This window comes from Lepidothrix coronata, unplaced genomic scaffold (assembly GCF_001604755.1).
Source record: "Lepidothrix coronata isolate B3197 unplaced genomic scaffold, Lepidothrix_coronata-1.0 Scaffold144, whole genome shotgun sequence".
Taxonomy (NCBI): domain Eukaryota; kingdom Metazoa; phylum Chordata; class Aves; order Passeriformes; family Pipridae; genus Lepidothrix; species Lepidothrix coronata.
Genome location: NW_016690324.1, coordinates 1,057,367 through 1,078,133, shown reverse-complemented (window position 1 = coordinate 1,078,133; position 20,767 = coordinate 1,057,367). Strand labels below are relative to the sequence as shown.

The window sequence follows — 20,767 nt, the reverse complement described above, 5'->3', positions numbered from 1 at the left end:
ACATTCTGCCTCTGCCATTGCATGCAGCCTCTCCAGGCAGCACCGGCAAGAGCTCTGGCCACGGCACCATCCTGCCCTGCTGCTCCCAACTCCATGTACATATTCCTGCAATAAATGTCATCAGTGAAGTGGCATGAAATTAAAGCCAGCACACATTTTAGACATTAGTGGTATTAAATAAAAAACTCTTGTGGTCTCCCTGGAGATCTCATAGTAAACCTGGGCAAAAAATCAGAAGCATTCTTTAGGGAGCAGCCCTGGACAGCACCAGTGCAGCACAGTCCATCACACCCTACCACACTTTCTTTTACCTGGTTTTTAATACACTTATTCTACAGTAGTTGAAGCAGAATTTGCTACATTCCCCAAACCTATAAGGTATGTATACATTTTTAAGAGCTTTTACAGCTCCAGTACTGATCACTACTGCCTCCCCTGTTAAAGAAACCTGTCAGTGCCTTTCCACCAATTTCTCCGGTCCCTAATCAAGGAATTTTTTCTCAGCTGAAGTCAGAGAGAATTCTTCTCAAGGATCACAGGTTCTGGCCCTTTCTAGTACTATTTCTGCTTTCATAAAAGTTTACTGATGAAGTGTGGGTGCTGGAAAATATATTCCAGTCCAAGAAACGACTTTGCATGAGACTGCCGCAGTTTGTCTGCGTTAACAGTTACTGTCGGGATGAGAGCTCTGGCTCAGGAGCACAGATGGCTGCAACAACAAGTGAAATCAGTCACTTACTTTCCTTAACATTCAAGTCAACAACAACATTTTACACAGCTTAACAAGCCCTGGAACGCAGGAATTTGGCAGGCTGCACAAGCCAAGCATATGGCTAAATGCAGGCTGCCAGCAAAAACAAAATCAGAAGATATATAACAGGAGAGCGTTCTTCAGCATAGAGCGATTAGTGATCTGGAAGGCAAATTTAAAAGTGATGGATAGGCATTAATAATGCTGAATTTAAAGAGAGAATCATTAGTAAAGTGGTGACAAGGCACAGCTTACTGATTCGCTAATCTGCTCAGTGACTGGCTCTTTATTCATGCAATTTATTTTGGTGCTGATTTGGTTGGACAAGGAGTAGAAGAGATAGTAGAAATTAGATTTCCACTTTTTTTTTCTTTCCCATATCTTCAGATATTCAAAGTCAAAACCTATGAAATAGATAAGTTACCACAAAGCCAATTACACCAATCCTGCTCCAGAGCTGTAATGGGCAGATTTTTCTTAGCTGTTTGACAGAACAAGAGATAATTCAGCAAAGCATGAAAGAAATGCAAAATGCTAATATGTCCTTTGCTTTTTTTGGTTTTGAAGCTTAGAACTGTACCCTTCAGGGACTGTTTACTTATGGCTTTAGAGAGGTTTGTTTGAACGAACAGTTTGATTCGTGGGGCCCCATGAAGCCATGGGACCATTCCGAGATGTGGGGGAAACTGGCAGGGCATCAGCTTGTCAATACAAATTTCAGCTGGGCTTGGAAGCAGATGTGAAGTGACAGCTCCTGATCTGTGCTTGCTCACATGTCCCCTTATCACGGTGTAAGTTCCACAGCAGTCAGCAAATCCATTTCAAGAACCATATAGCCTATGTTCATTATATGATGATCCAGAATCCTGTGCTTTGACTCATGCAGGAGACATTGAGTTTCCCAATCTCTTTTCCCTGTTTTAGCCAAGAATAGCGGGATGTGAGTTTATAACCACCACCAATAAACCCCCTATCTGAGACTGGGACTGGTCCCTGAACTGGAAGGCAAACGTGGAAAAGTGTTATTGACTTTGCTGCGTAAAGGAAAGAGCAGCACTGGTTTTTACTGGAGAAGTTGGTCAGATGCTGATTGTTGGGAAGCTGAGGCAGAGCTATTAGGAGAGAAGCCTTTTTGTAAAATGAGTCATCCCCTGCTCTGCCTTTTTTGTGGATTAAAAGAAAGGAGCCTACAGAAAACAAAATGATTCACAAACGAACCTTACTCTGTGCAGACTCTTGCAAGAAATTGATGAGAAGGTAAACCCGGAGACGGAGAAACCTCCAGCATAATAAAGGAAGTTAAAGCCAATCCTTCCTATTCCTACTACATTAAATACATAATGAGGTGGAAAAGAGCCAATTTCAAGCACTATTCCCTTCATAAACAGGGGGTTTCACTGAAAGAGTGAAGTATATTAAATAAATTTTTTTTTAATTAAAAAAAAAGGTAAATTTAAATCGTTTTCTTAGTGGAAGACAAGATGACTTCTTGCAGTCTTGTCTGTTTTTCTGGCAAACAGGACAGTCCAAAACAAGTGCAATTTCCAGGAGAGGAAGCTTAAATTTCTTGCAGTAAAACATTCCACTGCTGTTTTCAGCAGTTCTTTGAAACAACTGCTGTGGACGCCAAAAAAAGAGCCAGTGTGTTCCTGTGGGCTTAACACATCCGCAGGTCAATTTTCCAAGAAAAGACTTGAAGATCTTGTGTGGGTATCTCTAACTGTTTTATATTGGGCAGCAACAGGCAGTTCTCCTATCTCCTCACTTGACACCCCAGTTATCTGCCAGGTAACCTCTGGTACTGCACCTCTGGTGGCCCTCAGCTCTCCCCACTCTCCTGAGATCCTCTGAGGAGAGAGTTACTTATTTATTTGTATTCCCCAACACACGCAGGCTGGCCCGCTCTGCTCCATCTGTTGAGAATAATTAGTTGCAAGGGATGAACTGAAAGGTCCAACACTAAGGACTTCTCTGAGCCAGTAGAAGTTTCTTCAGTGGAGAATCAAGTATTCTCCCTGTTTCTGTGGTGACTAACACAGCTCACACTCACCCATCTGTCTCCTGTCTCCAAGAGAAGCTGAGGTCAGCTTCCTCAGCGGGAAATTATCTGGATTGCTTTGAGTACACATTAGTGTTTTCAGAAACCTTTTTTCTTGGTCCATTTTTCTTCTCAATAATACCTATTTATTTCAATATTTAATCTTTCCCTTCCTTTCCTGACAGAGCAAAAAAAAAAAATCATTCCAAGTTTGACTCAGATCATCTCATTAGCACAGTGCAAGCAAAGAGAAGACCTGCTAGGTTTGTGCTGGAACCTCGGCACATGAGCCAAATCCAAGAGCAACATCAGCTTTGTCGGCAGGGTCAGGTACCAGGCTCTTACCTCTCTCCAAGAAAAGGAAAAAAAAGGAGGCTCAGGTGGTGCAAACCTTGGTGTTAGTCACTGCAGCAAGCAGATGGATCTCCTTGCATGAATGACTCTGGATTTGATTTCTACCCTGTGGAGAGCAGTTTGCTACTTCAGCCAGTATAAATGTCTCCCCAGAAGAGTAATATTTTTAAAAAATGGAATAACAAAAACTGATGATATATTACTTAAGGTTGTCTGGATTCAGAAGCCTGAGGCTAATGGTGAAGCTGACAGAACTGTATACAAGTAAATAAATTTATCAGCTGAAAGCATATATTTTCTTTCAATCTACAGAATGCTGGGCAGAGTTAAGCTTTGCACAGTTATGTCTTGTCTGCATGGTTTACTATAGCAATTTATGGAGTGTCTTTGACTCCACATGAAGACTGACTTAACTTTACACACAGGAGTCATTTCATGGAAGTCGATGTGACCGTTGCAAGTTATTGCATCATCAAAGCTTCACAAAATTGACAGAATCTTCCCTTTTGCTATTGAAAACTCAATCTAGTTTAAAAAAATGAAGCTGGGAGCAATATAAAATATCGTTTCCTTTAGGATACTGTCAAAATAGTAGTTTTGTTCTCTGGCTGGGAAGCTCGAAGAGAATATTTGATTTTTTTATCTTTAAGCCCAGCAACTTATTAGTTTACTGCCAATTAACATAATGGTTGTTCGATATCTCCATTTGCACAAGGAGACATTAAAAAGGTTTTGAAATGGCAGAATCTCACTCATTTGGCACCTTGTTTCAAATAACCACATGCACAGAAGAGCTTACATACATTTACATATATTTACTTAAGTATAAGCACTTATAAGTATGCATACATACACACATATAGACAGCATTAGAAAGTCTAATCTTCCCTTTCTAAGGGTCAGTGCCTGGGTCCAGTTCACAGCCTGGGTGTGCAGAGGCACGACCCTTATCATCCTGCCTGCCAAAAATGTGCTATGGATCTCATGTCTCCCAAGTGGGTGTTCTTGCCCCTTGATCATCAGTTAGGAAGGAGGCAGCTGGACTGGCTTCTCCTCAATAGCATCTGCTAAGTTTGGGAGCAGTTATCAGTTATCTGAACACCACCCTTAGGTGAGAACATCCACCCACCGTGCGCCGTGTTCATCTCCCCTGCACCACTTTCATTTCTGGCATCGGGTCCCCTCAGCTGCAGCAAAGCCAGGATGTTTCTTTGACACATCAGCAGTGTTGTGATTGGTTTGAGCTTAAAATAGGCCCTGGGAATTAGTGGTATGAAATCATGAAAACTGCAAGTCTCTAAAGTGGGAAACAAATGGATCTTTTTTGAATCAACATCTTTAATTGCTTATGTTTCTATGCTTTTCTGGTGCTATTCCAAAGAAAATAGTGGATCAAGTTTGAAATTATTTTCCTCTTCCTCATGTGCTGATGAGGCATTGTGGGAGATGTACCCGAAAGGAGGCTGCCCCACTGCAACTGAGTCCCAGCTTTGGGGAATAAATGCATTTTACATCCCTGTACTTTCACATAAGAGCCTCTGGTATTGTCCAAATCGGTGCAGAGAGTGAACAGGGGAAAACAAGGGCAGGGATGAAAGGGAAAGGAACAGATGAAAAAGCATTGATCGGTTGTGCTTGTATTAAAAACCCCAACAACTAATAAATACACTGGTCAGATGTTGGGCTCAGATGCACAAAGTCAGCTGTATAACCTTCATAGCTCATACTATTTAAAAAAATCAAACATTTAGCTCAGACTGCTGAGCCTTATCTAACAAAATTATTTTCATTTTACAACGTTTTCTCAGGTTCTTCTGGAAGGTGGCAGCAAACTTATTTATCAAAAAAACTGGGACAGCTCCCCTGAGAATAAAACACAGTCCTATCATCTACTGCAGCTTCAGAATGTGCACATACTCTCTTGCATCTCTGCTGAGCTCAAAAGCCTGGCTGTCTGCACAGCTTACTGAAGCCTTGGATCCCAAGTTCCAGTCCAAAGAAAATTTTTACAGCTGAGTTGCATAATATCCTGACAAACTGTTTATAATGGAAGCACTGACAGATCCTTAACTGTAGGGTTACAAATTCCCCTTTTTCTCCTCATTTCTGAGGAGAAATAATAGGAGTTCACATACTAATATGAATGAATGGCATGGGGAAGAGGGTGATGCAACAAAATGGATATAACTGTATTTTTCAAGGGGGGCTCATGAATATTGTTAATGCAAAAATCAAGATACACAAAAGTGAATCCAAATAAACTGACTAAGATTTTGGACTGCAATTTAAAATATATATAATTTTTTACAATAAGAAACAAAGCTGTTACAACAGGAGTCATTTAAAGAAGAGAAAACCAGAAGGGAGTGGTTTATTTAGAGCGTGACTTGCTGGGGGATTAATTTAACATAACGTTTTCATAAAAAAGACATTCCAAACCATAACAGCAGCTGCTAATACGGTTCATTTATCGCATAAATGATGTCATCCATTGGGTTATAAAAAAATCTTTCCAAGTAGCGACATCTTCCTCTCCCCCTCAGTCACTGCATCCAAAGCCCAGGGAAGCCAGATTTTTTTCAGCAGACTTCAAAGGACTTGGAGTTCAGATCCACTGTGAGCACAGTGTGATCTCCACAGAGGATAACTGAGGTTTGGAGCAGGTCCAGCATGGTTGCTGAGTGGTCAGAGCTGTCTGAGCCTTTGCCACATCACACCATCCCCTCCACAGCTCCTCGTGCCTCCCTTGACTATCATCAAACCAGCAAATCCACCTCCACAAATCTGCCCTTCTCCCTCATAGTCCCTCTTGGCCGTCATGTTGGTTCTCCCTAGCTGGCACTCACCTCCCACATCCATCCTGTCCCCCTGGGAAACTACAGTGGCCTTAGCTTGGCTGTCATCTCCAGGACCTCAGTGCTCTCTGCATCCCTGCACTGGGATACAAGTACAACCCCCTGACATCAAAAAAGTCATAGCAGAGTAGAAATTTCCCCATTTTTTGATTTTACCATGAAGAATTGCCCGAGGAGTGGGTTTGATGGTCACAGACTGACCATACAGGACACACCAGCCCTCACCCCTGTGTTCTCCCCTCGGCTCCTCACTTGCCGAGATTGCCCCACATCTTAGCAAACTTCAGGTCCTCAAGACAGGTTCTTTTTCCTCTTGATTTTAAGAACAGCACCCCCAGCTGCACACAAACACATGTGAGCACACGTGCACACCCGGGGCACCCGCTCTCACCTTTCCTGGAGCACACATGGTCCCGTCCAGCGGAGGCCCTTTCTTTGTTTTGCAGAAATAGGGGTTCTCGGGGTGGCTGCACCACAGTTGCTTACAGGGATCGAACGTGCGGAACTGAAACACAAGAAAAGTCAGAGTGGATGATGCTCTGAGAGAGTTCCCACTGGAAACTGCAACGGAAGCTGCAGCATGGGGTGGGGGTGGGGGAGTTTCCTTTCCTAGGTGTAAAATGATTAGCACTGGTTCCTGAGGAACAAGGCTATGTCTGTGGATTGAGCATGTTTGAGCATGTTTGAGCTTTCACACAGAATCATCAGTGACTTTGAAGTGACATCCCACCTGCGTGAGATGGAATAAAGTCAGGCAAAAACAGTTTTACACTAGTGACCAAAGGCTGACTGGGCAAGGGGAAAACCATTTTCCCCAGACAGTAGGACAAACACAGCCTTTTCTTACAGCTTCTCTGAATAGTGCTGCTTCACTTGGCAAACAAAGCAAAAAATCCTTGAGTGCCCATGGCAGACAGAAACGAGCTGCTCTGACTGAAGTTCAGGTGTTGTAATTACCTTCTTAGGAGGATGGAAATTTGAGATCAGAACCCTGATGTGATGAATAAATCAGCATTTTATCTACAATGCTTCTATAGGAGAGGATGAGAATCACCCACCACAAAACATAATAAAACATTATGTCTGGATATGCTTTTGGCTATTCTGAACAAAGACGACTAGAACGCCTCCATTGCCCAGGCTCTGGAGAATGGGTGTAAGAAAAGATTCTCTTTGGCTGGGACTTTCTTCTAAGCCAGCAGCAGTGGGAATTGTGTCAAGAGACAATACTAGAGCTCAGGCTCTCTGAAAGTTCTCGTCCATTATCTAGAGAGACTGCTTGGCACACATATTCCTGCAGATGGGAATGAAAGCTGAAACATTATGTGTCAGCAGCTGCCACACCAGTTGAAAACATCTCTTTTCATTTAGTGTTTTGCCCTATTTGAGGACCTGGAGGTGGGAGGCACAGCTCAGCTGCAGAAGACTGTTTTCTGAGGCCAATCCACTGAGAATTGCACTAATCTCGCCTTGCTTTAAATTTAGACTTTGCCTCTTGTTTTCTTCATATACAAGAGCCAACCATGTCATCAAGAGCCCTTGCAAGTTGCTTTACTTGCTGTCATGCTTATTTTCTCTTGCTAGGTATCAAAATGCATCACACTTTCCATAAAATTGGATCATAAAATCATGCTGCCCTGTGCTAGCACTACAAGATGTGCCAGAAAATCCATCTCCTCCACATCTGGGTGGGAGTTTTGTAGCAAAATAACTAGCTGCCAGCAAGAGGAGGTTCAATAACGCAGCAAGTTTGTTTGCTTGAAGTCTACAGATATTTATGAAACTTTATTTATTATTTATTTCTGTCACTCCAGTTTAAAAAAAAAAAGACAAGATCTATTTAAAATAACTAAAATTTGTCAACATTCAGTTGTTAATCCTTGCTTACAGCTAAGGGGACACAACATCTTTTCTTGTGGGCTTCACTACTCTGTCCCTATTAAGGACATTTCAGAGACACTTAGAACCCTCCTGGATGAGAAACAGCAGAGCCAAAGTTAAGTACTCACAGCTGTGCACATCATGTAGCCCAAACCAAAGTCAAACCGGCACTGCTCATTCATGGAGTAGTGAATTCCTGGCAGCTGCGGAAGGGAAGGCCAGTCATGTTCGAAGGGATCATCACGCAGACAATCATAGGAACTGCAACAGGCAAAAATTACAGTAACAGATGGGGCTGTGAGACTCGCACAGTGTTTGTGGTTTCATTGCCTTTTTGTTCCAAACAAAACAGAGCCTACAATTTCTCAGATGCTGGTTGTGAAGAGCAGCTAATATTGCAATTACACTCACATTCACTTTATCATGTTGTATCCACCTTTAATGGATTCTATATATATTTTTTTTCTGAAGCCCTTCCTTTGTAATTTCCATTTAGCTTGCAGGTAAATTCCTATCAGTCTCCAGGCTCCTTATGTGAAAGGAATCAAAGGAAGAATCCACATGAGACCAAGAAGAAAAGAAAGTTTAATTAATTTTCCATTTGTGGAATTTCTTGCTGCCTGCAACTGTCTTTCAAGTGAAGTTTCAAAAGCATAGGCCAGGGTACCCAGCCCAGAGTACCACTAAGCCTGCAGTTTCCCTGTGTCCTCGCTGAGAAGCAGCAGCTCACACTCACAGACTAAGTTTTCTTTCTATGTGATGAACGTGGAAGTTTCTCCTCTCCTCCTAAGGAGGGAGGACAGCCTGTAATATATTAGAATTACATGTGACCAAGTCACATGGGGGACAGAGGACTGGTGCCAGTATCACCAAATGGTTAACACAGTAAAAGCACTGGTTAATTCACAAGACCAACACAGTCCACAGGATCTCTGAAATGTCTCAGAGTTATTTAACAGACATGAGGACACCATACACGAGTCTGTCCTGGCAATCATTAAGGTTGCCTTGAAGATACCAATAGCTGAAAGCAGAATTTTGAGGTTAGATTTACTTCAAAGCAAACCATCGTTCTGCTTTGTTATAAGACATTTTAAAAATAGTTGTATTTAAAAGAATGTAAAGCAGCCCTCTAGGCCAGATGATTTTTATTTAATGGCCAAAGCTCTGGAGGATCTTGATAATTGAAACAATCACACTTGCCTCACAATATTTTTATTCCTTATTGCCACACCTAAGATATCTAACATAATAAAAATACGGACAAAAATACTGACTCGTGTTTTCTTCTTATATTTCTCTGCATTTTTCCTACTAATTTTCAGGTTTTGCTGCTTATCCTAGTAGTTTTCCCAGATTTTTCTGTACAACTTACACATAAAAACAAGGGGAAGTTTTTTTGTCTGTAAGGAGCAAAATCATGGTCATAAACAATAGAGCTTTTCAGGGAACTCCAGTACAAGCCTAGTACCTGAAGCATCAGGTCAAAAAGGAAGGCAAGGGGCATGGATAAAGCTGTTTAAATGACTTTTTCATTTAGGGTACTTAAAGGAAAACTAGCAACTGAAGAACTAATTCTAGGACCATGTTCTCTCTTTAGATATCTGTTAAAGCCAAAAAAAAGCCCTGAGGACTTAAAGGGCAGATTTTTGTCTTTAAGCAGCACCATCTTATCATTGACAGGTATCATAAGCAACAAATGGTCCTTGAAGCCAAATGTGGTATCTGTAAGACAGACACCACGCTGCTGGGTAGCAAAGGCACTCTTCCAGCCAGGGGTTACAGCAGGGAGGGAGGAAAGGTAGCAATGAGATTCACAATAGTACCTTCTCAACAGCCCTGAGAGGACAGTGGATGCTCTCTAAATGTCCAGAAAATGAACAGATGTAAACAAAACGCGAACAATTTAAAATGGACTGAAATAAAACTAATTGAGAACTTGTAGTTAGTGGGAAAGAATGTCATTCCTGATAGGGCGTGGAGGGGATTCTGCGTTTGTTTTACTCAACTCCACATGAGTAACTAACAAAAGGGCAAAGCACAAATGCTGGGCGAATTGTTCTGACATGCTTCCTAATTAAAGGGGAGAGGCTACTACTGGCAGCTACTCACTGGAGGTATCTGTTCAGCTCCTGCTGGCTGCAGCGGGACCAGTGGAAGCGGTGGAAGGCGGCCTGCACCAGGGGGGCCATGATGCTGCCCAGGCGCACCTCGTCCCCACATCTGTTCCCTTGGCCGTCGTGCTCCATGCCTAAACTGCCCCGAACAGGAGAGACACAGCACAGTTACATCACAGCTCAACTCCGAGTGCCCACGTGCTTCCACCTCCCAAAGGCCACGGGGGTTGATGGCAGCAAGGTGCTGAAGTCCCGTCACTCTTGCCCGCATGAGCAAAGTCATGAGGAGTCAGAGGGTGAGGCCGAAGCTGGAGAGCTAGTCTGGAAGCACTGACCCTTGAGAGTACTCTCATGCCATTAGCCTAATCCATTTTCAAAAAGACTAAAAATGCCTTTTCTGGGTTTCTGTGAACATGACATTTGTGAGTTACTACAGCTAAATGAATCCACTTCTGAATTATTGAGCCAGTCCACCCTCCAGCAGTACTAATAGAAATTTACTCATGCTCCAATTTGGAGCTATTCAGGAATTCATTTAACTTCTAAAAAAAAAAAAATCACACCTTGGCTTAATTCAAAGTATTTTGCAACTGTAGACAAGTCCTTTGCATGGAAAAAAGGAAAGACACCACAATGGAAGCTAGTTCAGACAAGCTGCTGCTATTGCCCAGGAGCAATCCCACATTGTTTAAATGTGAAACAGCCTGGAAAGTGTTGAGTGCTTTCTAGAAAATTTCCCCAATTTTTTAAGATTTCTTTTTGGCTTTATTATGAATATGCTTTCACCTTTCCTTTTTTAGGATCTTATATTGCATTTTTTAATGAGCACTCTTGGACCAACATGGGCAGTATCTGTCCATAGTTAATACAAATTAACAGATTGGGGCTGAATGTGATTTAAGGGATTACAAACATTCTTCAGTGGTATCTCTTTAAAAGCTCCCAGTGTATTCTTTTTAGTTCTAATTCAAAAATTCTGGAATCAAATACCTTCTGGGTATTAAATCTATGTCCCTGTCTAACTAAGATAGGTTTACAGTGATTTCAATACATTTTGGCACTTTCTTGTTCAAAGCCCTTAATAACTCTGATACAAAAAAGAGAAAGGGCTTGCAGGCTTTCTTAGGGAAGACAGAATAGATTGAAACTGTTCAGAAAAAGCCTTCTGGGAACTGTTGTTCTACCAAGAGAAAATAGGAAATCAGCGGGTGTTCTCTGCAAACAAGGAAGCAAAAACGATCTGGGAGAAACCAAAGCTCTGACAACTGCTGCCCAATCATTGGTTCTAATAACATCAGTAAGTAAAATGATTGCAGATTTTATATGAAATATATAGAACAGTTGTAACCACAGTGTTTGGCACCTCACTCCTATACAGTATTGTTTCCTTTATCAGCAGTAACATATACAGATGATGTGCTTATTTAGTATGGATGGTTTGCAAGAATCATGTGTTCTACTGGCTCAATGAATTCACATTGCATCATTATGAGTACTTTACATTTCCACCAGGAGACTACAATACATCATTCAACCTACTCTCACAGCAGTCCTGGAAGACATTTTGGCATTAGTTCTTTTTTCCATTTGAAAATCCCAAAATATAAAGCTTACTTAAGATCATAAAGAAAGCTTAGCGAGAGCTGAGACCTGAAACTGGAGTTAACCCTGAATATTAGTTCTTTACATCAGTGGCATCTTTCCAATGTCACCAGTATTTCTCTGTATCAAAGACCTTTAAAGGTACAACACAGATGCCCACAGTTCTACTCACACATGTCCAGTTTCGTGAGCCACCACAAATGCAGATGAAAAACCATCCTCATGGTTGAGAGTGCAGCTTCGGACAGGATGACACATCCCAGTGACTGGAGCGTAGCCTGAGAGAAACACCAGGTGTTTCAGAAAATGAACAATATAGAAAGGCAACGTGGTGGGAAGCTCTAGGGTGAACATCTGTCTTTTGTTGTGACACAAGTATAGTTGGAGTGGTCCTTTCAGGAGACCTCTGTCCCCAAATATTTAACAGTGCTCCCTCATGTATGAAACAGATGTAGCCAGCCTGTTGGACAAATTAAAACTTCCTGGCTCACCAAGAAAACTCTTGTCACCGCTAGGACCATCCTGCAATTGCTTTTTCCAAGTGCATAAGACAACAGAGGCAAAGGACATCACATGCTGCTGAGTTACAGCTCAGGAGGAGCTCAGTTCAGTTCCAGCCCTCAGGGTAAAACCCCAGCCCTGTGTTGACAGCAGATCTGGCCAACTCAAAAGGAATGGGAAAGCTCTGAGATTTCTCCTCTCTGGTGAAAAACCTGATCTCACAGGAGGTAGAGCTCTGAAAAAAAGGAAAAAATGGACAGCACTTGGCCCTGCTGTTCCAGACCTCTCTGTAACAATATTTCTTGGCCATTCAGCTGTAACACAGCAAAAGCTTTGTAACTTTTTAACCACAAAATCTATTCTTTAGTCTTTGGGCATTTCCATTACTGTTTACATACGGATCTCATTTTCTTGGCTTCAGTAAGAGCACAGAAATGATGCAATAAGTAATCAGAAAGAAAGGATAAAATAGTAAGTGAAGCAGTTACAGCTGAAACTTATGCCGAGCTCTCGGGGAAAGAAAACACCGACCAAAACCAAGCAAAAGGTAACACAACTAAACTTTGCATGACCAGCCTTGCTCAGTGATAAACACAAGTGCAAAACAAACGTGGATGTACATCTTACCCTGCATGCCTGATGGACCAAAATCCTGCCTCGTGAGGAAGATGGCGTGGTCGTGGTACTCCGCGTGCCCAGTGTCAGGTTTCTGCTGCAGGTAGGCCCAGCGACACACGTTCTCCAGGCTCTGTGAAGGGTTCCCAATCTCTATCAGACTCATAGACTGCACACATGCAGGGGAAAAAAAAGGACACCAAGAGTTATTTATTAAAAGCCTGGGCTCCAAGTGTAAAACTAAGTGTCCTTTTTCAGCTGTACTTGAATCATTACTTTCAGAAATGGATTTTTTCGATGACTGCCTTCTAAACTGCATTTTCTTTAAACCATTACGCATGTGAAGATCATTCAGAGGGTAGAACATACAGCTGTAGCAGCCATATATAGCAGCAGCCCGTTCTGTCTGATATAACTGGTGTGCCATTCTCCATATAAACCACACATTACATGGGTGGTGTGCTGACACAGCTTGGCCAGCTCAAATGGTCTGACATGTTAGATGAAGAGCAAAGGACAATTTTCTTGAACAAGAAAGAGAAAGGTATTTTAAAATCCAACTACTACATTTGCCTTTTATTTTTTTCTTTGGAATAGTACTTTTGTAAGAATTCTCAGCTTATTCTACTTAATATTGTGCACAGCTAAGACTTTAGAAAGCTTATTGTATGTGGGATGCTATAAAATGTATGACTAATTGACCTGTCCCAGGCCTTCCAGGATTTTTAAGAACTACATATGTGAACCCTGGCTTTTCATTTGCAAAAATTATATTACCATGACAACACTGTAATCATAACACAAACCACTACAATTTAGATGCTATACTCTAATGCAAGTATTTGTCATTCCAAAATATTTAATGGAGAGCAAAACCTACCCTAGGCCAAAAATAAGAGAGAAGTAATATAATTCGTGTTTAAATACAGATGAATTTGACGTGTCCTCTAATTGAGTGCATGATGGAGTACAGAGAATATTGACTACATGAAACAGAAAATCCTCAAAGGGTTGTGGAAGAACAACTGGAATTGATAAAAGAAGTGTCTGCCAAACTGAGGTCTGATTTTGGCAAAACTAAGATATTAGAATTCTGCAAATGTTCAGAAAAACAAATTAATAAACCAAATAGAGGCTCAGTTTGGATTCTGATACCACTGCGGAATGAAAAAGTTGTAATATAATCCTATGCTGGATCATACTGCTTCCAGCCATCATTCCCTTGGAAATTGAACTAATAACTGTATTTTAAATGGTGGGACAGTTGTGGTGCCTTTATTGCATTTTTGTATATTTATAAGAACAGACTTAAATAAACTTTGAGTCACTGTTACAGGGCAAAATCCTGGCTCTTCAAGCAAAAATCCTAGTCAGTTAAACAGAGTTTGACCATTGCTGAGGTCTTCAATAACATCCATCAGTGGTTAACCAAAAACAAACAAGCAAACAAGCACAAAACCTATCTACATCGTCTCCACTGTTCTCATTTCTCCAAAGCCACACAAAAGAGATCAATCCCTTCAAGGAGCTCAGTGAGAAATCTGACTGCAAGACTCAAAAAGCAAAGAATGCTGTAAAATGAAGTTGAGAAGTCTCCACTCGTGTACTGTTTGCTAATAGTTCCTTATCTCACAATGACCTCCCTCTGTACATTGTACCAAACGAAAATCATTAGATCTTATAAGATGCATTGATCAGAAAACAAAGAAAAAATGCACACTATCAACATGTTCTTTCTTTAAGAATATCCAATTATGTGCAAAGAGATCTCTGACCAAAACACTGATTTTAGTTTGTTTCCAAGCAAATGAAAGGAGCACCAACCAGTTAATGTGGAGCATTGTGGGGGGGTTGCATCCAGCACAGTGGGGAAAATGAAGAAAACCCCTTTGGCTTTGTAGGGGAAGCTGAGAAAAAACAAGTCTATAATACATTTCAGTTGACCCAATTTCTTTGCCAATGACACAATTTTAACATCAGAAATTTGGCACATAAAATTGAGCCTTACTGCTCTTTAAGTTGGGAAACGAGGCATCCAGTAGGAAATCCATTATTTTGAGTGTCCATGTCCTACAAATGTAAACAGCGAGTTGAGGTCCTGTGTCAGTGAGGAGGACTTGCAAAGAGTGAGGGGGAAAAACTCAGTTCTACCTGCTGAGTACTCAAGTCATCTGGCCACTAATCTCTTGTCTTTCTTCACAGTAATGTAACAGCCTGAAAAGAGAAACCCATTTGATTCCTAGCAAATTTTCACCTGAACTCCCACTTTCTGCAATTTGCCAAAGGCTTTCAAATCAGAAAGGCTGCAACAGTACTAACAGCAAATCCTGCATGGCCAGAGAACCATCCATCTGACAGTGAGTCAACCTCACTGGGCTATGAAACTGCTCTGGCTGCAACCAAAGAACCACATATACCATGGTCATCTCCTGATAGTAGGCAACGTGATGTCCAGGGAAAGAATTAGAGGAGCACAAGTATACTGTAGTGTTTCCCTCTAAATAACTTCCAAGGCTCCAGTGGTCTTTGGATCAGAGATTTCCTAAGCCAGATATGCCTTTATATTGCATTTTTATCCGCTTTTCCAGCTGCTTTGTCTTTAGAGATAAATGCTGCTGTGCTGCAAGAAAGGAGCTCAGGAAATCATGGGACCCAGCAGAGCTTGTTAGTAGACAGGGCAGATGTCATATGTTTTGGAAGGATGTTGTCCAAAAAATTACTCTTGTAGAGATGTCAGATAACACTTGATAGTATTTACTGTTGGAAGTCAATGGGGAGCTTTCATCAGACTCAAGAAAGCCCAACTCCTTATTAAATGGACAAAGCAAAAGGGGAAGGAGGACAAGAGATGAGCTGTGTACAGTAATAAGGACTGTAAGGTAAAATCCATCTTTGTTACACTGCAAACAGAGAAAGTTTGGGGGCCAGCAGGCTGCACATGGAGAAGAGGTGTAGGTGTTACTGTTGGCCAGCAAAGGGCCTGCACTGCCAGGAACACGCAGGTCCTGCAGCTGGCTGGGAGCTCTGACCTGGCTGGGAAGGACCTCTTTCCAAACAGGACAGCAGGCCTGTGGAGAGCATTACTCAGCTGATCAGCAGGAAAACTGCCAATGGAAAGAGAAACTTTCCTTCTCACAGCAAGAAAGGCAAAAAAATCTCCGAACTGCTGATGGAAACAGATGGAGGTGTTGGCCAAGAAGTAGAAAGGGCTCAGCTGGGAGAACATCCCCCAGTCAAGGAGACACCACAGAGGGTTATGAGGAAAATCTGCGCTAGAGAATCAGCTGAAGCCCTTTCTCTGGGAAACTCAACATCTACCAATGCTTTCCATTTGCCTTCCTTTTTTGATTCTGCCTTCAGTTCTTCTTCACTCCCTTCCTTTGATGGAAGCAGCAGAAAAAAACTAAAAAAAAAATAGAAGACAACTGAGCTGCAACTACCATTCATACAGAGAGGCAAAGAAGGGCATTGAGAAAGTGTTGAGAGTCATTAGAGAGGTCTTTGAGCCTTCTTTGCCACCTGTCTTGTCCTTTGGGAAGTTATCAGTGTGGTGTTCAGTTCTCTCGTATGAAGACACTGAAGAACAAGTCACTCAGATACTTGTGGGGATTGTTGGACAAGCGAGAAATATGAGATTTTTTTTTCTTTAACAATTTCAAAGTCATCTTAGAAGAAAACTGCGAATTTAGACTATATGCTACCCAAACCTTTCGAGAATGTTCAAGCTGCCAGCCCATGTGAAAGACAGACAAGTATCACCACAAAATGGCAGCTCCCCTTAATGAACTGTTTTATTTATCTGCCTTTTGGCATCACTGGGTACAAGTTTGCAAGGGTGTTGATTAGCAGGTATTTGATGATAAGAACGTAAGAAATTTAGTCTGGTCAGAAGCTTGGTACCTTTCCTAACTCATCCATTAGGTGGTGCTCCAAGAGTACCAACAGAGAAGGCTTTGCAGCTCTTCAGTAGCTCCAGGAGGAGCAGAAATTTGTTTAACATGATAGGCTTCAAACTATGGTAGCAAAAGTTGGACCAGAGCAGTGCACACATTCGGGAAACAATTTAACATATGTCTTTCCCTTCTTGAATGTGTAAAGTCTCTACAAAACACGCTGTTTACATTGCTTCTACTTGGCACTCTTATTGTTCATTGGATATTGGATTAGATCTTCTATATTCTTCTCTGATCCTGAACAAGACAAGGAAAAAATAAATAAATACAATTATTGAGTGTCCATGGTAACCGAATGAACAAAAATAGCTCATTCAGCAAACTGTCATTTTGCATTCAAAGGATTTGTAAAGCTTTCTTATGGCAGCAGTTTGTAAACATTTTTCAGTCTCTAATTCTGTATAAATGTAAGCAGATCAGGAATACAAAGTACTGTTTATGCTATCAGCCAGCTCCACATTCTTCAAGGTCCCAACAAAACACATTAGGAAATTATAAGCTCTGAGTCTAATACATAAATAAAGGAATTCAACAATTCACCCAGATAAAAAACAGGAGGGACAATATCTCTTCTCTTTATCCCTACCCTAAGCATATGAAAACAGTGCAAAAACATGAACAGCAGCCAAAATGCTGTATAATAAGTAGGTTCTGGCCTTACAACTCAGTTCAACTCAGCCTGAGCAGAACTGGTTTGATCACACTGGAGATGGCCAAATGCTGGGGTCAACAACTCCATCTTCAGATACATTTTGTAGCACACTGCAAGATCAGGGCTTGATTCCAGCTGATTCTTTCAGGTCTTCTGCATCTACCAATGTCAGTGGAAAACTAAGATACTCAATTCACATCAGTGACCTTCTAATACAAGGAGAGGCTGGAGAAGAAGAGGCTGGAGAAACTCTCAATGTATATAAGTAGCTACTGGGCAGGGAATAAAGATGACTGAGACAGAGTCTTCTCAGTAATATCCAGAGAAAGGACAAGAGGCAATAGGCAAGAAAAAAAGCCTTTAGGAGTGTTACTGTAGTTTTACTATAAAAATGGCCAAACATTGGGAAGGGTTGCCCAGAGTCTCTGGAAATATTCAAAATACCGCTGGGCAAGGTCCTGAACAAGCTGCTCCGAAAGACCTTGTGTTGGGCAGGGGAGTTGGACTAGATGGTGCCCAGAGGTACATTACAAGTACAGCTGTTCTGTGACCTTAATTTGCAGCTAAGAACCTCCTTGCATTGCCAGGCACAAATGCTCTCAGCCAGAGTTTTGGCACTTTCCTGGCAAAAGTGGAGATAGGTGGAGGCACTCATCCCTTTCCCTCCATCCAGGGCCAACAGCAAAATGGTAAGGATGAACACCAGATTTAAGGGGTAAACCTGGTTTGTCCTTCCAAGGCCTCCCACTGGGAAACAGAGAGAAGAAACTGATTCAGATCAAAGCAGCACTTTCCATCCTGGCTGAACCAGGAAAATCTTCCTTGCTTGTATCGAGCTTAGACATGAAAAGGTCAGATGGCAGAGATAAAGAGAGCATCATTTTATGAAAATATCAAAGGTAAAATCTTGTCCTGAATGAAGGCAGCAGGAGCTCTGCTAACATCTCAGACATACACAGTTGAAAAATCCTTCTCAGTTAACCGCCCTGTCCTGTGAGATTTTAGGCATCCAGCCCACAGTACCTTCTTCCTGACCTGCCATCTTAAAGCCATTTGGATTTTCTTCCCTCCCCTAAACTTTTTGAAAGGCTCTCTGCCTTGGTGGTCAGGTTCCTCTTTCAATTTGACCAAAGTAACACACAGTCAGAGTCCAACCATTCATTCTGGGGCCAACACTGGTTTATAGCTTATGTGGCTTTTCTCTCCTTACTGGTTGCACTTCCAGATGAGTATGGAGCAGACACACCACCTCTCAGCCTATCCCACCCTGCTCCAGCCTGAATACAGGTGGCTCCAGCAGCGCATGTTGCTCCAAAGGAGAGTTCAGGGGTTCCTGCACTGCCTCATTCACATTTCCCAAGAAATAACCCTCACAAATCCTCAGGTGGCTGCATTGATTGAAACCCCTACAGTTCCTGCAAAAGTCTGATTTTTTTTCATTAATCACTGTATTAATTACACCCATCCCAGTTAATGTGTGTGCTTTTCCGTGTGCTGTTCAAGGGCAGCTCATCTGCACACAGAGTCCATTGTCAATGGACAGAGCGTGGGGCTGGAGCCAGGAATTTATGAGGTCTTATCCCCAGCCTGCCAGTGGCCTTCCGTGTGGCCTTGGAAAATAACTCTTAACGTCGTTGTTTTTTTAGCTGTGAAGTGGGAATAATAATCTTTATTCATCCACCTCAAAGAGGCGATGAGAGGATTTTATGCAGTGCTCAGGATTTAAATGTTTCCAAACAAATTTTATAATAACCAGTCAGGATTTTTTAAATGCATTCTCAGCTCATCTCTTGCCACCTCCTCTGCACTTGGTGATCGTGGTTGCTCTGCTTATTTCCCTCAGTATCCTAGAGCTAGCTGGATTACAGAGCCCTTACAACCAAAATAGGTCTAAGTGGAATAGTTTGCCCAAACATTGAATTATATTAATCTCAAATGTATCCACAGCTTCCAAAATTTGGAACCAATCTTCCTACTACTGAAGTCAAAAAGGCAGAAGTGAGCCAGCTCATCTTTTTCCCATTTGAAGAAAAATGCACTGCATGTACCCTGTTTACTTATTTGCAGTATCCCATCCCATCAAAAGAGCCTGGGACTTTGGGAGTCAATGTCAAGAAAACGCAGAGAAATCCATGGGGGCTTCTGGAGCCACTGCAGATATGAAGCAGCCTTTGCAGAACACATTTTTCTATCGTAATGGTGGAATTGATAAATGAGTGGGCAGCAGCCAGGCACGGCTGAAGCCTTCACATCAGTCCCTCTGGTACATCACTGGTTTGAAGTACTGAGAGAAGAGTGGGGAGTCAGGGAAGGGCTGGTGGCTCCTACAGACCTACCCCAGGCACAGCCCAGACACACTCTGCCTGCTCCCCAAACACACCACCCAAGCCTGGTGCTCCTTGGCAGGGCTCAGCCTGCCATACCCTTGAAGTCCAGAGGTGATAACTTACACAAAGTGCTGGTTCAGTAAAACTGTGTCAGATCTCTTGAATTTGTCCCTGAAGTAATTTCAGCATGTGATCACAGAGGAATGTCTTCCATTTTTTCACCTTACCAGGGCAATCCTGAATGCAATTCCTGAAATTATTGAAACTTCTGAATGTACAGTTGCCTGTGTTTGTACTTATTAAAAAATAAGTACATTTGAAGGAGTGGAGTACCTTCAAGCAAGAACCAGTGAAAGGTTGGTTGCTATGCAACTCGAGTATTGTCAATATTATTCTTATCAACAGATGATATATTGTATAAAATAATATAATCCTCTAAAAAACCCCCACAATACAGTAGAAGGCTTCTCAGGGGTGGAGAATTGGCAACAGCTGAGACTGCTGTCATAAAACTGACGTTGATGGTACATACTTCATCAATTACAGAACCATAATGTAATTATTATGATTATTTAAATGGCACCCTTGATAATATATATAAATTGCCTGCAGTGAAGCAAATGAATCTGAAGATATCAGCTCCATGCTTTCAAAAGAAATCTTACTCAAACAAGACTGGGATAATATTTTCATACTGTGAAGCCAACCAGGCTGCTTCATTCATGCACTGCCTTAACTTGCACATGCAAGAAACTTGCATTTCTTTTATTATGTACTTTGAATATATATTCCTGAAAAATTGTTAATACTGATATGTGGGATAGTAAAGTATTGAAGGCTTTGTTCTAATTCCTCAGAACAAGTCATGAACGTAAGAATGATACACCTTTTCTCTCTGCTTTTCCACTGCTAAATAATCCCAAACCTCTGAGGAGAAATCTCCTCACCTTCTACTCCCTAGTACTAGTCCTCTGATCAGGAGCTTTAAAAACATGAACATAAAAGAATGTTATTCTTATACAGCCATGGCATGCAGGTCCCCACACCACAGAGGAGCTTTGAAATTATATCTTTTACATACTTTTTACTTTTTTCAGAAAGCCATAAATTGCCTTTCATGT

At 41.7% G+C, this 20,767-nt stretch overlaps 1 protein-coding gene across 1 annotated transcript in view; it reads right to left on the bottom strand.

Moving 5' to 3' along the window:
• ADAMTS2 (ADAM metallopeptidase with thrombospondin type 1 motif 2) overlaps positions 1-20,767 on the bottom strand; it is a 173,761-nt gene that overhangs the window by 24,620 nt on the left and 128,374 nt on the right. The window contains exons 6-10 of the mRNA XM_017828007.1: positions 12,727-12,883; positions 11,771-11,876; positions 9,992-10,135; positions 8,008-8,140; positions 6,390-6,503 (exon numbers count right to left, since the gene is read on the bottom strand). Of these exons, the coding sequence (XP_017683496.1) occupies positions 6,390-6,503; positions 8,008-8,140; positions 9,992-10,135; positions 11,771-11,876; positions 12,727-12,883 (654 nt within the window). The remainder of the gene's footprint in view (positions 1-6,389; positions 6,504-8,007; positions 8,141-9,991; positions 10,136-11,770; positions 11,877-12,726; positions 12,884-20,767) is intronic.